This window comes from Halichoeres trimaculatus, unplaced genomic scaffold (assembly GCF_033239565.1).
Source record: "Halichoeres trimaculatus isolate MK-OKI-2021-1 unplaced genomic scaffold, fHalTri1.1 fHalTri1_scaffold_19, whole genome shotgun sequence".
Lineage (NCBI taxonomy): Eukaryota > Metazoa > Chordata > Actinopteri > Labriformes > Labridae > Halichoeres > Halichoeres trimaculatus.
In genome coordinates, this window is record NW_027437197.1 from 6,398,858 (window position 1) to 6,421,878 (window position 23,021).

The 23,021-nt window shown below is 42.0% G+C and overlaps 1 protein-coding gene across 2 annotated transcripts; it reads left to right on the top strand.

Annotated features, from left to right (window-relative positions):
• The first annotated feature begins 389 nt into the window (after window positions 1-389).
• Window positions 390-22,795, top strand: LOC141808054 (abl interactor 2-like). 2 transcript variants are annotated; one of them, XM_074694374.1, is made up of 12 exons: window positions 390-548; window positions 6,493-6,660; window positions 11,734-11,910; window positions 12,318-12,335; window positions 13,993-14,096; window positions 15,781-15,930; window positions 17,463-17,587; window positions 17,732-18,046; window positions 18,201-18,365; window positions 18,454-18,534; window positions 18,643-18,843; window positions 18,930-22,795. In XM_074694374.1, the coding sequence occupies exons 1-12, from the start codon at window positions 432-434 to the stop codon at window positions 19,103-19,105; spliced, it is 1,797 nt and encodes a 598-aa protein (XP_074550475.1). In that variant the 5' UTR covers window positions 390-431; the 3' UTR covers window positions 19,106-22,795. The 2 variants fall into 2 exon arrangements, with proteins under 2 accessions (XP_074550475.1, XP_074550476.1); XM_074694375.1 differs by lacking the exon at window positions 17,732-18,046.
• Window positions 22,796-23,021: the final 226 nt, after the last annotated feature.

A 23,021-nucleotide genomic window follows, 5' to 3' on the forward strand; every position in this document is an offset into this window, starting at 1 on the left:
CAATTTTGTGTTTCAAATATTTTTCAATGTATTCAGTTTCTTTCTGCATTGTTAATATTTTTAAATCATGAAATATTTATGCTCCCATAGAAGTCTTCTGCAACAGAGGAATGGCTTTCCTGTTTTAAGTTTGAGATTGTTGTGTTTTAAGAAATTTATTTTCATTAAGTAAAATATTTTAGCATTTATGTGACGCTTTTTAATATTTCTTTAGTGACTTGTTTCGCGAGTTGCTTGAAGAACTAGTTTTTACTGCTGTGAAATGTTTTTGGCATTCTCCGAAATATTTCTTTGTTATGAAACTTCTGTGCAGTTGACTCACGACCACCGTAGCTTCTTGGAGTTGTCATATTTCCCACAGCCCGTGAAGGTATCGGGATACATCCAGTCAGCGCGCGCTCCGCCGCAGTTAGTAGTAAAATCATGTAAAGATGGCGGAGTTACAAATGCTGCTGGAGGAGGAAATTCCTGCAGGACGGAGAGCTTTACTGGACAGTTTTACCAACCTGGAAAGAGTTGCAGAGTACTGCGAAAGCAACTATGTTCAGGTACGAATTTATGATTAAAATCAGGTGTTATTTAGTCAAGTCAGAAGAGATATCGGGGTATGAAGGGAAGGAGTGGGCGACTTGGAGATGGGAGTGATGGAATGACAGCACCAAGCTCCGGTGTTGTAGCTTTATAAAGACAGGTAAAAGTCAGGTTTTATTTAATCTGACGACTAATCCATTAAATTAAGTACTAGGCACATGTCAAAATGCAATTCAGCTTTGAAATACTTCTCTAAATCTGTCTCTTATAATGCAGATTTTACTTTTACTGCTGATCCAACTATAACGCTGAAGAAAGAGTTGTAGTCTCGGCTAATTAACTTGTTAGTTTCAAAATCTCAATGATGCACTGCACTAGATTTTAATTATTCTTCTGGAATAGATTCAGAGTGAAACAAATATTGATTGTTATAATTTTGATAGCTTTGTGCATCTTCTAATTGGGGTGATAAAGTTTAAACTTGATGTATAGGCTATTTAGTTTTTTTCAGTTTGTTTACAAAAACAAAGAAAGAAAAAAAAAAGAAAAAATATTGAGGAAGGAAATATAGTTATTTAATACTATTGAACTAGACCTTTATGAGTCAGCAAACCCAGAAACTATTTTGGCAATTGGTCTATTAGTTTGAATTCATAATTTGTGGTAAAAAAACAAAAAAAAACAAAAACATCAATACTGTCAGATTTAAGCTTTTTTAATATTAAACATAGCAAACTGAACATGTCTGTATTGAAGGGAAGACAATATTTTAGCTCAGCACACTTTTATTTGATTTTAATGCAATGGGAAATACAAGTTTCTCTTCCAAGGTATATTTAAAACAAAATAAATCTATTGTTTACTGTTTGACTGTATCTAAAACAACCACAAACAAATGTAGTCATATTCAGCATGATGTCTGTAACTACAGCTGGGTTTTCGCAAGTCAGTAAAGCATGTGCCATATGAACACAGATTTAAGCCTCAAGCATCAAAACTTTATAACTTTATTCCCTCTTTTAGCAAAAACACAACAGATAGATTATTTTCCCAATTATCAACTAAAATTTAAAGACTTGTATTGCTGTACCGTGAAAGGATAGACAACACTCTTTTATTTCAATCTGACTGGACAGCACTGCAATGGGCCTACATCTTTCTGTAGTTGGTTCCTGTGTGTGTGTGTGTGTGTGTGTGTGTGTGTTTGTGTGCGTGTGTTTGTGTGTGTGTGTGTGTGTGTGTGTGTGTGTGTGTGTGTGGGCTGGCAGGCAAGGCTGTTCAGGACAACTGTTCCTCCTCAGTTGGCTCTAACGCACCTGTTCATCATCACCACATTTCATATTCATCACATTTCTCAGCTCTTTGTGGGTTTCCCTGTTTCACCTCATCAAACACTCAGACTGAATTAATTAATAATCATAATTGTAATTGTGATGTTATTTGTAAATGTCGTCATTGTTTCTTTTTTGGGGAAAGCGTCAAGTATCCTCTCTCTGTTATGTTCAGTTTTCCTCTTTTCTGTCTTTGTAAACACAAACTCTCCCATCCCGCGTCACACTGTCTCTACTCAACTAAAAAAAACTCTTTTCTGGTTCATTAGCCTGTTCAGGCTACAGATTGGCATGGGGTCTAACAGGCCAACTCAGAGCTCAGTGGGTGGCCTACATTCTCCCTTGCCTGCAGACGATGTGAGCCGTTACATAATCCAATAGAGCTGTTTTATGGACCAAATATTTGGATTCAGACTTGACCCTTGCTCAGTCCTGCTCAAGCCTTTTGTGTAAAATGAGGCGCCTTTTATTTAATTAGGATGTCAGATATTGGTGTCTGTAGGAAAAAACATCAATATGGAGAGAAAAAGCAGGAGGGATATGACAACTTACTGTCTGTCATCCTGGCCCCCAGAGGAAACATCTTTTTTAAGTTTGTGTTTTTGAACAACAGTGAAAACCCTTCCAAACCCTTTGTGTCAGGAAAATGAAATGCTTTTTGCAGGATCTCAGGTTGTTGAATATAACACCACCCACATCTCCACTGTGGGCTCGAGCTGGGAAAACTGACAGAAAATAGAGCTGCATTTCACACAGTCAGAGCCTTCGACAACCTTCAGTCCCCACTTTCTTCAGAGCAAAAATAAACCTGAAATGTAAACCCAGGGTTTGCCAGGAGACAATCGCAACTCCAAATGTGTGACTGCTTCTGCACCATAAATCTGTTCATAATGAGGCACAGAGGGATCGCAGCCTGTAATCAAGGTTCATATTTTAAAATCTTATCTTTAGAGTTGAAGACCGAAGCTGGTCTGTAGTGAGCATGTGCAGGCCCCTTCACACTCAGAGTCCCGTCCTGCTTTGTTCTCCCTGGCCCTCAGCTGGTCCTGGTTATTTGTCAGCAGAAGGAGTCGTAACGTAACTCGACCTCCTGCTGCTCATTGAAAACACATGCTGCTGCAGCAGGAGCAATGTCGTGTGTGTGTGTGTGTCTGTTTTGCGGGAAACCATGGCGATAGGTTTTTCAGTCGACGGAGTATCAGCCTCCACCTTCCCAGAGTCTGTGCCAGGAGCAGATCCTGTGGGGGCGAAACGAGCTGAGTGTTTGGACAGACGGGCTGTTATCAGAAACAGATTCATCCCAGAGCAGAGTGGTGCGATTTTTAAACTTGAGTGTAGAAATCTCAGCTGCTCTTCAACGTCTGGAGTGTTTTTGTTGAGTCTCCTTCTGGAAGTCACTCAGCACTAGGAGTAGTTTTGTTTTCATCTGCAGGCGTTTACTACATTACCCTGAATACATTTCAACTGAAATGTGTCTGAAGTCTCTTATTCTGATAGATTTTTAGTTCTGCTAACACAGGACCCTGGTTTCCTGCGTGCACCGCAGTCAGAGCTCACAAACAAAGACGTTCAGAGTGTGAGCAGAAAGAGGAGTGTGTTCATTAAAAAAGAGGTCAGAGGAATCAGAGCGTGCATATGATGTAGATCTGATCTGATTCATCTACATGAAACTCAGAGTTAGAAATGAAAAAATAACAGCAGCAGAAGTGTGTGTGAGTGTGAGTGTGTGTGTGTGCCCTGTCCTCAGGCCAGAGAAGGCAGCCCTCCAACTAGGTCAGTGCTAACAGGACATCAGATGTCTGCTGAGGGACTGAAATAATAGAAATAAGGAGGATGTGATGAAGAGGAGGAGAAGTGGAGGAAAAATGAAGAAGGAGTGGTCAGATATAGAGTTAAATGGTTGGATGAGTCCGTCATGTGGTCTTCATGTTCAGGTGTTTCTGTAAAAGTGTGTAAAGTTTCAGCGCCATGTTGCTTTGTTTTGATTTCCAGTCATTTTTGGCATCTCAGCAAAGATAGGAAGGATGCAAGATGTCTCACTCCTAAGCAGTTCAACTCAGTACAATAAACTTCTGGTCATGCAATAAAAATTGTTGATATGGATTTTTTCTGGGCCGAAACCGATTATTTGTTGTCAAGGAGGCCTAAAACCAAAATTTGAAGCCGATATTAATTTGCAGTCAAAATGAAAATATTGGTGTCAAAATTTTGAACAATACAAACTCCAACACTTAACTTCATTCAAATACCTTAAACCATGACTTTATCAAACAGCTCCCAGGCTCAGCAGCATGTTTTATAAAGTTAAATTAAAACTTAAAAAAATAAATAGCTAAAGTTTTTCATAAAGATAAAGTTTTCCAAAATTTCCCTTTAACTGTAATAACTGCACGGCTGATTGGCTGTTACCCAAGCCATGGCTCTTCTTGTAACCAATCAGATGGTTTTGTGGGTGGGACAGTGCTGGGGACTGAGTAGTGACTGCAGACAGCAGAGCGGCTGCATCAGAGCCGCAACAACGCAGTTTTAAATTTGTTTCTTATTGGCTGTTGGATCAAAAAAAAAAAAAGCAGATGCCGATATGCCTCAAAATGCCAAATATCAGCCCCAAAATCGGCCTGGCCGATAATCAGTCTATCCCTCGCTTTTACATTTTTCTGGACTTATTAAGTCATTAATGACGCCTTCCTACTGCAGGGGAGTTTAAATCAAAATTAACCCTCCCTGATTTAGCGGTTCAGGTTGTGTTTTTCTTTTAATGTAAAAAAGCGTCTTATTACTGCAACCTTTTTACCAGTTTTAGATTATGAAGATCTGCTGTACATGCATGCTCCTGCACAGTGTCATATGGTGGATACTGCCTATCATGCCTTCCTGAGGTTCATAACAAACTGTAACCTCTGACCCACCGTTGTGAGTTGTACTTTTGGGTTGGATGGCCCACTTTGGTGACCTGGAGGCTCACACATTGGTACACTTTTATCTTTAAGGCAAGTCTTGGTCGACTGCCCCACTATTTATGTGTTTTTATCATGCAGAAAATAGCGGACAGTACTCTCTACGTTCTCAGGACTTCATTGTGCTCTCCGTCCCAAACGCTCGGACTGAAATTGGGAACTCTGCACCCTCATTTTGTAACCAGCTGCAGAAAGACTTGGAGCTCAAGGAGCTGGTGTCTTTGACTGTTTTTAAATCAAAAATAAAAAACATGGAGGCAGGTTCTGTAAGATGTCAGTGTTTTAGCTCGGTTGTTTGAACAGTGTGTTTTTATTGACTGCACTTTGTCTCTTTTTGTGTTTCTTGTCTGTAACTTTGCGTTTTTGCTGCTGCCTGTCTTGGCCAGGTCTCCCTTGAAAAAGAAGTTTTTAATCTAGGGATAGACCTTTTTTTTTTTTTTTTTACCCAACAACTGATATGGAACTTATTCAAAACTGTGTTGTTTTGGCTCTGATGCTTCTCTGCACAGAATTTCTCCCTGTCTACACTATGGAAGCCCTAGATGGTCATTTAAAATCAGTCATGTAAAACCAAACAGAAAATTAATTCAACTGCATTACATGCCTGAAAAAGGCAACACAAACTTAATTTTGTCCAGTTTTATTGCAGTTACATAGAAATTTTGGAAAACTTAAGCCTTTTATTTTTTTAAGTTTTTATTTAACTTTATAAAACATGCTGCTGAGCCTGGAAGCTTTTTAATCAACATATGCTTGATGGCATTTGATTGCAGTTAAGTTTTGGAGTTTGTGTTCAAAATTTTTTACTTAGATGGCTTCGCATATTGGTTATCGGCCTCCTTGCCTACTAATAATCATTATCGGTATCGGCCCCAAAAAATCCATGTCGGTCTTTCTCTATTATAATCTCAATGGGACCAACCTGGTTAAATTAAGGTTGAATAAATAATTAATATTCTTCTCACCACCCTCTGTGTGATGTTTACCTGAGATTTTATTTTATGTCCAACTTTAGGGATTCGGTTTTTGGGAACCTGGAACGTGAGGTCTTCCTGCTTTGACTTCGAATGTAGGGCTGTGGGTCATCGTGTCTGTGTGTGAGTGTGTGTCTCGGTTTGTGCTGTCTGTCGTAGTATTTAAATATGTGAGAGTGTGTGTGTGTAATTTCTATCTCGTTGGTGTGTGTCAGGAAGAGACACAGTGGTGTCAGTGTGTTTCACATCAACCTCAGGCATGAAAGAGTTAGCACTGACCTACATCATGCTTCAGCAAACACACACACAAACACACATCCATGAGCAAACACACACACACACACACTCTAAAATCAGGATCTGTATTATGTAGCTGTACAGTGAACACACACATGTAAATGTAATCACACGTGTGGTTTAACAAAAATTGATGCACACTGACAAATGCAGTCATGCCACACACACATAGACAAACACACACTCGTTCATGTGATGTCTGTGGTTGAATGCTGAATGTGACATTTCAGCTCAGATCATTGTGAACCTCTGTGTGTGAGTGTGTGAGTGTGTGTGTGTGTGTGTGTGTGTGTGTGAGTGTGTGTGTGTTTCTGCTGCTGAGGTCAGTCACAGGTCGACACATGTAAAACAAGTAAAAAGAAACACAGTAAAAAGCTGTTTCTTCTGTCTCCTTCCTTGCAGTCCGCTGATAAAAACCAAGCGCTGGAGGAGACGAAGAGCTACACCACCCAGTCTCTGGCCAGCGTCGCCTACCTCATCAACACGCTGGCCAACAACGTGCTGCAAATGCTCGACATCCAGGCCTCGCAGCTTCGTCGCATGGAGAGCTCAGTCAACCACATCTCACAGGTCTGCATACGAGGACTCCAACATGATTATACGACTAAATAAATTCCTCAGTATGCTTGTATTGCAGCTTCTTTTATCATAAAGGAGTAAAATCATGCATGAGAGCACACAACATGTCATCATGAATGCATGCAGGCGCATTTATCGTTCTCATTACTGTGTAACACCCATGTGCACCGGCCCAGACTTTATCTCTGGAGGTTGTTGCATTTGACATATCACCGGAGCATGCAACAATTATAACCTGCAGAGAAAAGTGTGTGGAGCAGGGCTGGGCGATGTGGCCTAAAAATAAAATCCCTAATTTTTTGATTTTACGATTTTAGGACTCCCCGCATAAGTTAATGCCCTGGTTGGGGTACCCCAGTCTAAATCCCGTTTCCACCAAGCGGTTTAGTTCGGTTTGTCTCGGCATGGCGCACATTTTGTGGCATTTCCACTGACTTATCCCGGGACACATCCCCAAATAACCGAGAAGAGCCGTCACACTTTTCAGTACCCTTCCGTAGGGGTGCCAGACTGAACCGATCTGATCTCGGAAGGTGGAGCTACAGCACTGTAGACCGTTGATTGGTCAAAAGAGTCGTCACTCACCCCGACAGCGGCTGCATTTCTCCTGGCGGCACACAGACTTCTCTGAAACAAAGCTTGATTACACTTTGTATCAAAGAGCTACATGCCAATCACAAAGAAGACAAATAGCGGGATGTCTGCCATCGTTGCTCTTTGTTTACTGTGTCCCGTTATTTGTCTTTGTTGGATTTATTAGTGGGGAACACTTTGTCCCACTGCTATGGCATCACAACGCTTTTCCACCTAGCAGTCCGGTTGAGTTCAGTACGGTTTGGGACGGTTTGGTACAGTTAAGCCTGATCCTGTTTGTGTTTCCACAGCAAACTGTGCCCTCTCGTGGTAAGCGGCGTGTAAGCCAGATGCTGAAAGTCGCAGCTGTTAAATAGCGTGACGCAGTAGCAGCGTGACACAGTTTACCCCGCTAATTAATCCAACAAAGAAGAAAAACACGACACAGTAAACAAAGAGCAACGATGGAAGACATGCAGCATTTCGTCCTCTCTGTGATTGACATGTAGCTCTTTGATACAAAGAACAATCAAGCTTTGTTTCAGAGAAGACTGTGTGCCACCAGGAGAAATGCAGCTGCCGTCAGGAGGTAAGTGATGATTCTTTTGACCAATCAACGGTCTGCAGTGTTGTAGCTCCACCTTCCTAGAGCAGATCGATTCAGTCTGGCACCCACACGAAAGGGTCCCAAAAAGTGGGACGGCTCGTCTCGGTTTTTGGGGATCTGTCCCGGGATAAGTCAGTAGAAATGCAGTAAAATGCGCGCCGTACCGGGACGAACCGAACTGGTCTGCTTGGTGGAAATGCGGCTGTGGAAACACAAACAGGACCGAGCTGAACTGAGCCAACCCCTACCAAACCATACTGATCTGAACCAGACTGCTTGGTGGAAACAGGGCATAAAATGCCTGGATGGATTTAGGCTGAACGTAGGGTTCAGTTGGTGGAATAGAGGTAGTTACAGAAAGACAGGACTCAGCTTTCCTCCAGGTAAAAGTCAAACAACTAAAGCGCTTATCGTTGTACCATGCCCCTTCCTACAGTCCATTTTCACAAATCATGATCCACTCATATCACCCAAAAAGAGGGGATTTTCTTTGGTCGAGTTGGGACGTTCTGAGAAAAAACGATGTATGTTTCTTCACCTTCTAAATTTAAAAACAATCAGAGTTTTATCTTTGAAGAGCAGCAGGTTTTATACATCAGTCACATCATTGATGATCTGCAGGTGAACCTAAAAGGGTCCCTGCTTTGTAAATGTTTCAGTCAAAGATCTTAATCAAACTCCTGAAAAGTGACAGATTAAAAACAGAGGATTGAAGGAAAGGGGTTTGAACGTTTCCTGATAAGAGGTCTGGTATATATTAAACTCTTTGGACTGTTGATACGTTGAATCGTCCACAAAGAAAAACTTGAATTAATGAATATAATCGATACATCACCCAGGCCTAGGGTGGAGTGCACAAACATGTAAGGTTTGTTCCCTTCTCAAAGTGGACGGTATTTTCCTTTAAACACTCTGCAGTGCTGCTGTTTGACTACTTTGTGCTCTCTAAAATCCTCAGTCATCTGTAGACCTTCACACCGAGGTGTGTGGGTGCAGAGTGTTGTGTAAGTCTGATCATGTGACTCCGCCTCCACATCTACAGGTGGATTTATTTATCTCAGCAGCTGAAACACATGAAGAAGAGTCTCGTGTTTCCCGATTCTCTATCAGGCATTTCAGTTCACTTCAGGCATCCTCTTCTTACACTTCCTGCATGTTTAAAAACACCTTGAATGCTTCCCTCTGTTTCACATCAGCTCACTTACAAGGAAGTTTTAGCAGGAAGCTGAAAGGAGGGAAAGTTGTGCAGCATCCGTCTCTTGCAGATCATCCCTTTGCGCCCTCAGAAACACCGGCCTGAAGCCTCAGATCTGTTTTGTGCCTGAATTTCCCCACACCCCTGCAGCTGCATCCAACATTTTACACTCCTCACATTTCATGCATACACAGCGAGCTGTGCAGCGTGCACTCTGCACCCATATTCATTATTTAACACCAACTGAAGGGAGAGAAGTGTTTTCATTCATAAAACAAACCCACACAGAGGCGCTGTGTCGTTAAAAGGAACAAAACTGTACTTTTGGGTGGTACAGAGGGTCTCTTTCTGCTCTTCAGACCTCTATAGAATAATCAAACTCTGCAGGCAGAAATAATGAGATGCTCTGCTGTCTGTGCTGTGAGGCCTGTTCTGTGATTGCACCTCATTATTACTGCTTTCTCTCCTCTCACAGCTGTTATGTAGGCGACTGTGAGGCTCACTCTGAAATAATCCTTTATTTTCAAATCTCCATGATGCAGAAATCAGCAAAGATCTGCCAGAAGAAGAGGAAAGACAGCTCAAACAGAGACGCAGTAATCGCTTTAAATCTCTAAAACCAAAGTAAATAAAGAAGATGATAAGTATTCACCAAACAGAGGAGTGATGTGTCTCATCTCACTTGTCTTTGCAGGTTTATTCCATCAGGTATATTTTTTCATACTACCTCTAAAACACATAATTAGCATCCAATCCTCCTGAGGTAACACTGTGAAACATTCATATTAAAATGCTCCAAATGTAGCTGCAGTGTGGGAGCAGAGAATAACTCACCTGTCTCACTCTGAATACGTGTCAGCTTTTCAGACCGCTGAGGAGAGGAGTCAGAATGTAGTCACAGACTTTAACACAAGATGGAGATTAACCTGCCAGGTGAAGCACATTAGGAAAATGTCACCTTATAGACCAGGGTCTGCAGCCTTTACTGTCAAAAGAGCCTTTTTCACCCTCCTCCACCAAAGAAAAGTAGACTGGAGCTGCAAAACATAACACAGCTTGTAAAGTTCACAAGTTTCATTCTTTGTCTATTTTTTCGTGTTATAACAAAAGAAAACCTCAAACAAAACTGTAATGTGTGGGCCTACTTTTTCCATGTTTGTGTAAAACTAATAAAATTAAAACTAGTCCACCTCAAAGGGGCTGTGAGGAGTTGAGTTCATTGGTACTAACCAAATTCTGTCAAAAGTACCGAGTATCGATTCATGAAATATCAAAAGGTACCATGCTTAGGTACCTAAATGCTTCCTTGTGACTGAGGGAGTGGAAGAGTAGGTGATTTTCCATGCTGAACATGAACACAGCATTGCTAGATTACTTATTGACAAATAAATATGTTAAGTTGAAAAAAGAAAAAAATTATTATCAAACAAATTGATATTTTTTACCACATTAACACAAAAAAGTACCAAAAATTGGTACTGTTGAGTACCGGTACTGATTGCCAGGTACTAGGCATCGGTACCATATCGTTTTGAATGTGAAAGGTACCCATCCCTACCCTTCTAGATATATGCCTGATCGTAATCCACACTTTAAAATGAGATCATCAGCTCCATTATTACTGGTTACAGTTTTTTTAAAATTGTTACTTCTTAGCTTCCAGTTTCGGTCGGCAAGAACCAGATTGATTTACAACACGTCTAGGTCTCTATGACAACACCACACCGGCTGACGAAGTTAAGCAAGAAGAGAGATCTGCGTCTTTCTCTGCTGAAAATGATTTCTGTGATTAATTTTGTAGTGATGGTGGACACTGCAGCCTAACTGTCAGACAGAAAAAGGACAAAAGAGCAGAAGAAAGATTAACAGGAGAGTGATAGAGCACGAGCTTAAGGCTAATTAGCTTTTATCTCAGGCTGTATCACTCTATAACACAGGAGCTAAGCTGTTTGTGATAATGTTAGTCCCAACCCACAGTCAGCAGTTATCCTGCAGTGGTCTGTTCAAACTTGAGAGTCTATCAATAAAATGAAGAGTGAGGTTATGTTAGCTCTGCTTGGTATATGACTGGCAGGACATAGCTAACTAGGATTTACTAACGTTACACATTACAGACACGTCTTAAAACACCAGGCTGCCAGTTGCGCTAAATATAAACGTCTACTTAACTACTTACAAACTGACAGTGTTTACTTGTTGTCATATTAGCTTACAGATATGTCTGCGCACTAGGCTAACATAGCCAGCTGCTACAGTGTTTGCCTGATGTATCCAGTAAAAAGTTGTCTTGAACAAAGAAAATTTGTTTCGATCCAATCCCCATTTAATTCCAAAACAAACACACGCCTCACTAAAAGTAATTTACGACAGCGTGCAGAGACTCCAGGCCACAAGGTGGCGAGGGAGTAGAATCAAAACAGATCGTCCTCATAGCATCCTTAGGATGTATAAAAGAGCCCTCATAGCAGCTGTGAAGCAGGTTGGCCAAATGTGAACATAAATTTCTTATGACTATGGCTGATGATTTATGGCCACCACCTATGTGCATATTTCATTGACAGATTATTAAAACTTTATTAAATGTAATGACAAAAAGGTTTCAAGATAACTGGGCAACAAAATAAAAAAAGAATTGTATCAAGAAAAACTTTAATTTATCTCAATGATAAATCTCTTTCTCTGTTTTCAGACAGTGGACATCCACAAAGAGAAAGTGGCAAGGCGAGAGATCGGCATCCTCACCACCAATAAGAACACGACTCGCGCACATAAGATCGTAGCTCCGCCCAATCCAGAGAGACCTGTCCGCTACATCAGGAAACCCATCGACTACGGCGTCCTGGATGACATTGGACATGGAGTGAAGGTGGGAAAAAAAAGAGGAGACGAGCTTCCTTGTCACTAAACAGGCACTGGAGTAAAAACATTTAAAGATGAAACACTCGTGTTTTTGTAGAGATGTCTTTGTGAGCCTGTGTCAGTGTCATTAAAAATGTAGAGCATGCATTACCAGTAGTGTAGGAGTTGTACCTGCAGGACTCTGTGTTTTCCAAACTGTGATTTAGTGAAGAACAACTTGACATTTAGTTCCTCACAGTCAGAGCTGCATCATATCCCTCCTCTCTGACTCAGACTCTCTCTGTTTCTGTTTCTCTGGATGTGTTTTTCTCTTTCTGTGTTTTATGCCTGAACGTGTTTGCATGTCGCTGCACTGATACTAACCTGCACACTGCTCTTCTCCCTTTCTCTCTTTGCTGTCATTGATGTGTTTAGTGGTTGTTGAGGTTCAAGGTAAGGATGCACAACACACCTGCACAAACAAACATTCAGGAACGACTAAAGTCAGAGTTGAAGCTGCAGACCTCTGCTGAAATTATTGCTCTGCTTGCACTCTTAAGTCCTTGGCCCGTATGCATGACCAGCAATTAGCGAGGAAAATGGACGGCTAAAAAAAAGGATTAGTGGTATGCACGAGCCAGGTTAACGGGCCATAAGTGAGTTAGATTTGATGGAGGTATACCCAAACATTACAGGCGCAAACAGCAGGAGTGGACAATCCTTTGGATAGATAGGTAGATAGATAGATAGATAGATAGATAGATAGATAGATAGATAGATAGATAGATAGATAGATAGATAGATAGATAGATAGATAGCAGTGGTGATTGCTCTAAGACTGCAAGGGAAGCTCAGCTTCCCCTAAACTGTCCCCAAAAAGTGTTGATATGTTCTGCTGTGTGAACATTTCATTGACAAAATCTGCGCTAGAATTCCTTCATCTTTTGTTCAGAATCAGCTCCTATCACAGGTAACTGGCTCCACCTCCTTCTCATTCATCCCCGCAGCGTCTCAGCGCTTTAACACAGTCGGACGCTGAGCGTCTTCTGACTTCAGAGGGGAAGTGTAGAGTGGGTTGTTCCACTGTGGAAACTGGACGGTCATTGGATAAACGCTGGGCTTTGTCCCGCCCATCAGACGCTCAGCGTCTCTGGGGGTCTATGAGGCAGTGGGCTGGCCTGGACGCTGGGCTTCTGCATGATGATTGGATGATCTGTCTGGGACCGAATCCCTTTTTGATTGACAGTGAAATGAGCCAGTCAGTGATCTTGAAGTATAATCCTCCATCGCAGCATCTTCTGAGTTGTTCTGGACTGATCTAGAGGATTTATCAATCCTCAGAGAGTTTCTCTCTCTTAAAAACGACAAGCGTTGAGAGAACACAGGTAAAATCCCTGGAAAAAACACCTAGTTGGTACGACAGGGTCACAGATCATTTTCTTGAAAAGGAAGGTTATAATTTACGTAACAATAAACAAATTTATGATGTTAACTGGAAAAAAATGAGCTTCCCCTCCTTGACTGACCAGCAGCCGCCACTGATAGATAGAGTAAGGCAGCGATGTTGTTCAAGATCACCAAACTTTCTCTTTCTCTTTGTTCACCTGATTGACTCACTGATACCAGCTGTTTGTGTATTCTTGTAATAAAATCTCAATTTCTTCCTATGAAAAATGTTTTTCTTGATCTTCTCTCAGTCACACTATTACCACTTGCCAGGTTTATCACTGTTTATGAGTGGTAGACATGCTCAGTTTAAATTATGATAAAATCTGCACCAGTATATCTTTAATGGTATTATTAATTTACTGGTCGATTATTTGCAGTCGTGCATGCGGCTAACGCTGCAGCCAAACGGGCCGTTCCTTAACAAAACATTAGGACTAATGGTCCCGTTTGTTCAATAGCTGGAGATGCGTACGGGCCCTGGTCTACAGCTGTGAGGTGGTTAGCATCTCACTTCTCCTCCTTCTCTCCTGAGGGATCAGTGTTGACTTCAAACCAAATAAACACACACAGAAAGTTGGAGAAGACACACAAACTGTAATATTTGTGACGTCCTTTTGCTGATGATAAGTTTAGGACTCAGCTCTGGTTGTTTTTTCTGCAGGTGAACGGTCAGCAGACTGTAAAACTTGGAGGAAATCTTTCACGGTCCAACCCTCCAACACAGAAACCACCCAGCCCCCCGAGGGCAGGCAAGGGCATCTTAGGGTACGTACCAACCTTCATTCATTCAGGTTTTCAGGCAGATGGAGTTTCTGTTTATTTCTCGCTGTGTTCTGGAGCAGACACGCCCACCTGGACAGGAGCACAGATGTGTCCCCCGATGCGGAGAGTGTGTGTGTGACTTTGATGTTTGTGACTGTGCTGCAGTTTTTGTGTGTGTCTGTCTTAACGAGCGAGCGTAGAGTACAGATTAGACCCGGCACACTTGCTGCTCGGAGCAGAAGTAACGTCATTCGTTGTGAAAGCTTGTTGTGTTCTCTCCCCTCAAACATCTAGGTCACCCAGCTGTGGCTCTCCGTCTCCTCCTCCTCCTCCTGCTCCTCTTCCTCATCTGCATCTCTTTTTTTCTGTTTGATTTTTTTTTTATCACTCTGCTCTCTTTCTTTCTTTTTCTCTTTAAACACTTCTGCCACAGCATCAACAGGCAGGTGACGGACGACTGGATTGATTTGGTACGACGTGTGTGGTGTGTTCATCGTTCTCTACAAGACTTTTTATTTTCCCCAAAAGAGTTAAAACACAAACAGATGGAGCAATTTTTTTTTATATTAAGACTTGCAACAACATTTCTGTATTTGTGTGTGTGTGTGTGTGTGTGTGTGTGTGAGGCAGGTGTATGAGCTTAAAGAGCCAGCTGGCTTCTCACCATGTCAACCCCCCTGTTGTTCTGTTCCTTCCTCTTTCCTGTTTGTTACCTGCTGATCAGCCGGCTGTTTGTGGACTGACAGTTTTAATTATGTGCCAAAATAGCTCCCACGCTGAAGGTGCCAAAATACCTGAAGGTTCAAGAAATATATAAATAAAGCAAAAATACTCTTATAGGGTTTATAGAAAATATTAGAGAGTGTTTGGAGTCTGTCGGAGAGAGCGAACAGAAGCAGCTTAGCAGAGAGTTGGAACTGAAGCTTTGGTGAACACGCCAAGTACGCCTGTTCCTCCATCTCTCACACACACACATTCAGCAGTGAGTTGGCATCACGCTTCAATCGACAGGCCAAGTCCTTCTGTCATCAGACGCACACAAACACCACCACCCCAGATTCACACACACACACATAATTTCACACTCTGTTTCTGTTCTTTCATAATTCTTGTTTTTGCGAAAACTTAAACTACGATCACGGCTCAGACTCTGTGTCCAAATGGTGCGACTGAAACCTGAGCGTTAAGCCATGCTTCTTTCTTTCACCTGTGAAGTGGAGTTTGTCAAACTGCCTCCTGTTTCTCTTCACTCTAGTTTTTGTGTGTTTGTAATCTGAGTTCATGCTTCTTTGTCCTCATTTTGAGCAGTTCTGTGATGCTGGAGGAGATGCAGTCTCCAGAAATACATCCTGACCTTTAAATGTGACCTTAACAGATTTTTTTTTTCCTCTTGAAGTCGACAGAGAGGAAAACAAACTCACACTAACAGTTAAAGTCTTTATTTCTTTCTTCTTTTTTTATACCACATCACCCAAAGGTCCAAAACCTCTTAACTTTAACTATTTCTTAATCATCTAACTGTAATTTCAGTATATTCAGACTTTGTGTATCAGAAAATGAGCTACAGCGCCCTCATGTGACCACTCAAACACACACCTGGATCCTAATAATGTCGTTCTGCAGCATCTGTGGTTTTCACACAGTCAGTGGTCAACCCTCTCCTCACCTTCACCTCTTGCACGTGCAGGAAGAACTCCCCCTACAGGACACTGGAGCCAGTGCGGCCCCCAGTGGTGCCCAACGATTACGTCTCCAGCCCCACCAGAAACATGACTGCTGGGCAGCTCCCCAGTCCGGGCCGCACCGCCACCCTCAACCACCGACCCAGAACTTACAGGTAGACGGGTCAGAGGGTTAGCGTGACCGGCCGAGGGGGACTCAACACCTTCTTCTTTCTGCTTCCATTCGATCATTATCCTCTGCTCTGTTTTTATTTTACTGTAAAAGAAAGGTGACTGAACATGAGCAAGTTTTTTTTTTTTTTTTTTTTTTTTATCAGTTCGAGAAACTGTTAAATTAACTCAGATCGACTGATCTGAGCCTGATTTTTCAAAACATATCGCTCCTGATTGATCCATGTCAGGATAATATTATTTGAAGTGTTGAATAATTTCACAGAAAGTTTGTGTTTTCTCACCTTTCTTCAGGCTTTAAAGTCAAATTAGCTTCCTCACATGTTCTTCTGCTTCTTTCTTCTTCTGCGCTTTTTTAAAGAGGCTGTTAGGAGTGAAAGTGATCTTGAAAAAGTCTGCCTCCTAGATATATGCCTGATCATAATCCACACTTAAAATTAGATTATCAGCGCCAATATTGCTATTATTATAATTTTATAGTGATGGTGGACAGTGGAGCCTAACTGTCAGACAGAAAAAAGGACAGAAGAGCAGAAAAAAGCTTAACAGTAGAGTGATACAGCCCAAGCTAAAGGCTAATTAGCTAACCAGGATTTACTGACGTTACACATTACAGACATGTCTTGGAGCACCGGACTGCCAGCTGCGCTAAATATTAACGGCTACTTAACTACTTACAAACTGACAGTGTTCACTTGCTGTTATGTTAGCCTCCAGATATGTCGGAGCGCTGGGCTACACATTGCTAGCTGCTAACGTTTGCTCGATGTCACGTTTCAAACCGTAGCACTACGTAACTCTACTGATAAATACCTTACCTCCGCACGCAAGTAACCAGTAAACAGTTCAACCCATCTTGAACAAAGAAAATTTGTTTTGATTCCATCTCTATTTAACTCCACACACGCCCCCAGCCACAAGGTGGCGATAGAGTGCAATTAAAACAAATCCACCTCATAGCATTTTTAAGCTAAGGATACAGAGTCTGGCTCTCTGCCTTCATCCTAACAGCTCCATCTAACCAACTGTTTCCTTGTTTATTCATTCATTTGAAGTCTGTAGATAGATTTTTTTCTAGTTAAAGACTTTAAAGAGATGTTTTCAAGTCTGATAGTTTTAAAGCAAATAGCTTAGCGTGTCAAGTGCTTGAACCATCTCTGCCTTCACTGTTAAATCTGCTGCACAGACCTCTCTAATCTTAACCATCCATTCAGCACCTCTGTCTGCCTCTGGTCTGACACTGTCAGCCAATCAAAGCCTGTTTTGTATTTGTTTTTATTCTCATGGCTTCTGTTATTGACATTAACTCACTGCTGCTGCTCTAACACACATTGCTCTGCTTCTTCTTTGCTGCCTCTGAACAAAGCTTCATCTGTCGTTGATCTTTCTGATGCGTCTCTCTGGTTTTCTGTGGTTACCTCCAGCATTTGCTGTTTTAACAACTTTTTAATCTGTATTTATACATCTTGACAAATCAGTGAAGTAAGTACAGTTAATGCTGTGTGTGTGTTTACAGTGGGAGCAGTGGGGGCAGTCACCCGAGCAGCAGCAGTCGAAGCAGCAGCAGAGAGAACAGCGGCAGCGGCAGTGTGGGCATTCCCATCGCTGTGCCCACGCCATCCCCTCCCTCCACCTTCCCAGGTGACACACACACACACACACACACACAAACACACACACCTCCTCTGTTATGTTTGCCTGTTCCTGTGGTTCCTGTTGGAGTGTATAACCTTTGACCTGTAATGTCCTAACTGCTTCCTCCACTCCTCCTCTTCCTCTGTGAAGTTTCCCCGACTACTGGACCTGCAAGCTCCTCCTCCACAGCTCCTAACTCCTCCCCCTCCCCTTCACCAACCCCTTCCTCCTTCTCCTCCTCCTCCTCCTCTACTACCACCCTAACACATCCCAACGCGCCCCTTCCTCCACACTCACCCTCGCAGCACGCTGACTCCTCACAATCACACCCAGCCGCCAGCACGTCCTCACCCTCTAACCCCGCCCCCGGCACAGCTGAGGGCCAATCAGGCACTCTTCTTCCTCCTGCTCCTCCTTCTCCACTGTCCTCCTCCTCCTCCTCACCACCACCTGCTGAAGGTGAAGGTGAGTTTTCGCCGCCCAAGAAGTCTCGTTTTTGTTCGTCCAACCTCTGAGCTGCTGATTTTCCCCACAAAACAGATTTTTTTTTGTTTTTAATGCAGATTACATGTGTTTTATGTTTAGTTAATTTCCTCCTCCTCCCTCCCTGCTCCTTCAGGTCCCATCGTTCCCCAGTTCTTCAGTATGAACCGGCCTCAGCCCCGACAGCAGAGCCCCCAGGTGGGAGGGTCACTGCCGTACCGCCGACCCCCCTCTGTGACCGGCCAGCCAATCTCAGCACAGAACCAAGTCAACGGAGGTCCCTACTACAACCAGAGCCCAGGTAGGAGAGTGGAAAGGTCTTTCTCTCATTAATCACCATCAATAACGGACAAACAGGTGTGTATAAACTCTGATCTGTGTGTTGACAGCGTCCCCTCCGCCCTCCTCCATCCTTCAGTTCACTCCTCAGCTTCCTCTGATGGGATTTGTTGCTCGAGTTCAAGAGTCAAGTGAGTCCACTGCCGTATTTTTAGACTTTATGCTTTAAATCATCTTTAATTGAATCAAAAACAGTCTCAGATACTCTTGATTAAATTCTAATCTTCTTCCTCCTTCAGTTTCAGACTCCTCTCCTCTTCCTCCTGTCCTTCCTCAACCTGCTGCTGCTGCTGAGAGCCAGCCAGCGCCTGAGGAGACCCCGCCCACTCCTCAGCCACTGGAGGACGGACATGAGGAGGAGGACTCAGCCGTGGTGGAGTACAGCGACCCGTATGCTGAAGAAGACCCTCCATGGGCCCCCAGAAGTTACCTAGAGAAAGGTACGCTCCAGTTTATCTGTGTCATATACAACTAAGGTATCAGATATGTTGGTTTTCAATATTTGTCCATGTTTGTCACCCCCTAGTGGTGGCCATCTATGACTACACTGCCGACAAAGCAGACGAGCTGTCGTTCCAGGAAGGAGCGATCATTTACGTCATCAAAAAGAACGAGGACGGCTGGTTTGAAGGAGTGATGAACGCCACAACGGGCCTCTTCCCTGGAAACTACGTGGAGTCCATCATGCACTACGCAGACTGAGCGAGCGGCGTCTTTGTGTCTGAGCATTCGTCGTCTCACTCCTGCAGTCCAGGCTCTTAGAACTGAACCTTAAATGTCTTTTGAGGCTCCATGTTTTTATTTTGGTTCACACTAACAGATCATTAGCAGGTCAGAGCTCGAGCGTAGGAATCCCAAATGTGAGAACACTCTGCTCACAGAGCTACATCTGTTTACCCATAAGGCCTTGGCTGCTGGTCTCTTAAAGGTCCCATATTCTGCTCCTTTTCTGCAGTTTAATATGGATCATTGATGTCTCCATGAAATGGTAGTAACATGTTTTGGTCCAGAAAGCCAATAAATCAAGCACAGCAGCATTGTTTCCAGGCTCTCATAGCCCCTCTGTTCAGAACGCTCTGATTTAGTGGGCGTGGCCTTCATATGTAAATGAGCCACCGCTGATACCGCCCCGCTCTTCCACGTCACTGAGAGCGGCACCACGAGCTCCGAGTGCACAATGTTTAGAAAACAGCGAAGCTTGTTTACTGTAACATTACAGGCTAAAACAACAGGCTAACCGCAGCTAAAGTTAGCATCCTGAAGCTAACATAGAGACAGGGGGGACACTGAGGAAAAGCTCTTACATCTGCTCCACAGCACACAGCATTTAAAACACTCACATTTCCAGGGTCTGAGGTTTGTTGGTGGATGGTTGGTAATGCGCCTGGATTCAGGACCAGTCTATTGGCTAGCCCTCTGTTGGACTGTCCAAAGTTGGAAAAGCAGTCGGCCGTGAAGTGACTAGCACACACATGCACAGTTTTACTGAGTGTAGCTGGAACATTTCCTTGAAAAATAAACTTTAGACACTTAGTCTCGTCTTCTTCTGAGATGGGAAGCTTGTACATGGAACTATGTGGCTGTTTACAGCCAAAAAAAGAGCAGTGATGGCTCTTCAACTTTGGCATTCTCCTCCCCGCTGCTGGAGAGGGGAGTAGGTTTGGGGGTATCTGCTCCGGTGGACCAATCAGGTCAGACTTGCTCCTGATTGGTCAAAAAAGGGAATCGTTGACATCGGCAAATCCCCTAAAATCCAAACAGCTCGTTTTTGGTCAGGATTTCACATTCACAAGCACTACTAAGAACAGGTTTTGTCATTAAATATCACATTTTGTGGGCTGGGAGGAAAGCCAAAGACCCACAAATTTCACTAAAAGACTTAAAGTGATTTTTGCATAATATGGGACCTTTAAAAGCACAGAAAGGCATCTAAATGTTATTATTTGGTATGAAAGTGCCATTCAAACACTTAAGCAAGACAAAACTTGTGCACTTATCTGAGTCAGTAAAATGTGAACACATGACGTCACACTGCGTTAGCTGTAAATACAGTTTGTCACGTCTTTTTGCAGCACGTTGTTTTATTTGGAGCGCTTTCTGTCGCAGCAGACTTTTGCAGTTTTTAGAATTTGTATCATTCCTGAGTTTGCAGCCTTGAAATCATTCAAACTATTGAAGCACGATTGATGTTGGCCCTGTTTCTTCTAACTGACTCCAAAAGGATCTAAATTGAGATTATTTCTCTCAGTAAAAAGAAAAGACGCTATGCAAAAGCCCCTCAGGCAATAAAAGCTAAATACAGAGATTCTTTTTAAAGCCCCTCCTGAACCTCTCTGTCCTGAGCTCTAACAGTCCAATCTCGGTGTTTCAAACACGTTAGAACTAAATTTGAGGTTTTATTTGCACAATTAAAAGAAGTACAAAAAAAACAAGATGATCCCTAACCCTATTCAAGATTTTAAACCTCTTATTCACTGCAAAAAACTGAAATCTTATCAAGTGTTTTTGTCTTTTTTTAAGTAAAAATTGTCTTATTATACTCGATATGAGCCACATTCAACTTATCAATCCAGAAAAATGTCTTGTTTCAAGTTAGAGTACAAAAATGAGGTTTGAATTACTTGTGACTAGTAAAAAAATCAGCCAATGGAACAAGAAAAAATTGCTTGAGAAAATTTCCTTGAGACAAGAACAATGTCTTAATAAAAGTAACTTTTCTCTTGTTGCATTGGCAGATTTTTTTACTGGTTACGAGCAATTCAGACCTCATTTTTGTCCTTAAATAACTTTAAACAAGACATTTTTCTTGATTGGTCATGTGAATTTGGCTCATATTGAGTCTAAAAAGGAATTTTCTACTGAAAATAAGACAAAAACACTTGATAAGATTTCAGTTTTTACAGTCTTGACTCCTCCCAAATCCTTGTCTCTGTGACGTTTGCCTTAAAATCACTTCTAACCGTTTTTTTATTTTCCTCAGAGCCTTATTTTTATCTGCCAGTGAAGTAATAAGATACACTCAGAAGGATGACAAAGACCTTTACAGTCTTAAAAGTTTAAGGCAATAACACTAGAATAAAACACCGGTTTGTGTTTATGAAGTTAAAGACATCCAGTAAAGCGGTGAAGCTCCATCATCCTTCTCTGATGTGTGATTCCAGCTCTTGTGTGCCATGAAGGATTAAAAGCACAAGTTATTTTAAATCTGTGATGAATCCTCCTCTTTGTTTTCATACACATAGATAACAGATAACCGTTCACTATCTCTGACCTTAAACATTCAAAGTGAATTCAAACACATAAGAAGTCGTCCTCTGTCTGATCTCTGAGCCTGCGTCCATTCGTTGTGATTTTGTCTTTGAAGTGGACCTGACCGAGCCGCCTTCTGGAGAGTTTGGACCTGTTGACAGTGTTAAAGTTTACAGTGTGTTTGCCCGCATGCCTGATATCTAACTGACATTTTTATTCTCAGTGTTTTTATATCTGTTTGATTGTTTTTTTATAGTTTCACCATCATGAGCTTTTATCAGTGATGTTTCTCTTCAGCGTGTTTGGTTGTGATGGAGGTGGATTTTCTTGTGCCATATACAGAGGTGTTGTGGTGTGAATGCAAGTGTGTATGTATGTTGTGTGTGTGCGCGTGTGTGTAATCTGGTATGAACCAAACTTTCTTTATCGACTCCTGTTGTGACTGTGGACCTGAAAAAAGTGTTTCTTTGTTGTTACAGTGTTTAAAAGGCATTTGATACAAAAACCAGACTGTTCCACATGGATGAGGTTTGTTGAGAGTCGTGTTTGGGAATCTGACAAAATTACAGAAAAGATCTTGGGATTCTGAACCGCTGATTGAATGATAGCAATAAAAACATGGTTCACATGCATTCTTCTGGCTTCCTACCCATCATCAGGTGAAGATGTTGGTCCACTCTGGTTTTTGTTCTGCCTGTAGTTTCCCTTTAAACCCACTGAGCTGGTTAATGAAGTGAGCAGTGGAATTGTTAAAGACGAATCTCTAGGGCTGATTTTACCAGGATTCTGCTCCAGTTTCCCCACAAACACTGACCCCAACTTCATTTGTCAAATTTAAAGGTTAAAAAAATGATTTTTGATTTCTTGTTTGGGAATAAATGTGGAACAAACAAGGGATTAACATTTTTGAACAACTTCCTTTCTAATCTTTTTATTTTCACCCTCCCAGCTGAATTAAAGTCAACACAAGGAGGTCTGATTCTTTGTCTAGATTTTTCTTGCTCAGTGGTTTCTCTCTGTCTGCAGATTATTCTGGTAGAACGTGACGTCTGGAGGAGTTTCCAAAGCGACTGAAAAGATTTCACTCTGTTATTGTAGGAACTCAAAAAAGTGAGAAGTTCTGAGTAAATGTTTTAAAGTTTGGTCTGTGTGGTGTGGTCTCTTTATTCTTTTTTTCTTTGTGCATCACTTCTTACCCTGGTATCTGGGAAGTTAATGATGAAAGTTATAAAAAGAAAAATATGTAAATTACTCAAATGATTCTTGCTTTTTTTATTTGGTCCACAAAGAGGGATAATAATTTTATTATATCTTATGCAATAATGTTTTATTATATTAAATTAAATTATATTATATTATTCATTCATTT

Bases quoted from the DNA above. Each gene is read 5' to 3' on its own strand.
- LOC141808054 (XM_074694374.1), top strand. From the start codon at position 432: ATGGCGGAGTTACAAATGCTGCTGGAGGAGGAAATTCCTGCAGGACGG. The intron at 549-6,492 runs GTACGAATTTAT...CCTTCCTTGCAG, and splicing joins GCGAAAGCAACTATGTTCAG to TCCGCTGATAAAAACCAAGC. The intron at 17,588-17,731 runs GTGACACACACA...TCCTCTGTGAAG, and splicing joins CCCTCCCTCCACCTTCCCAG to TTTCCCCGACTACTGGACCT.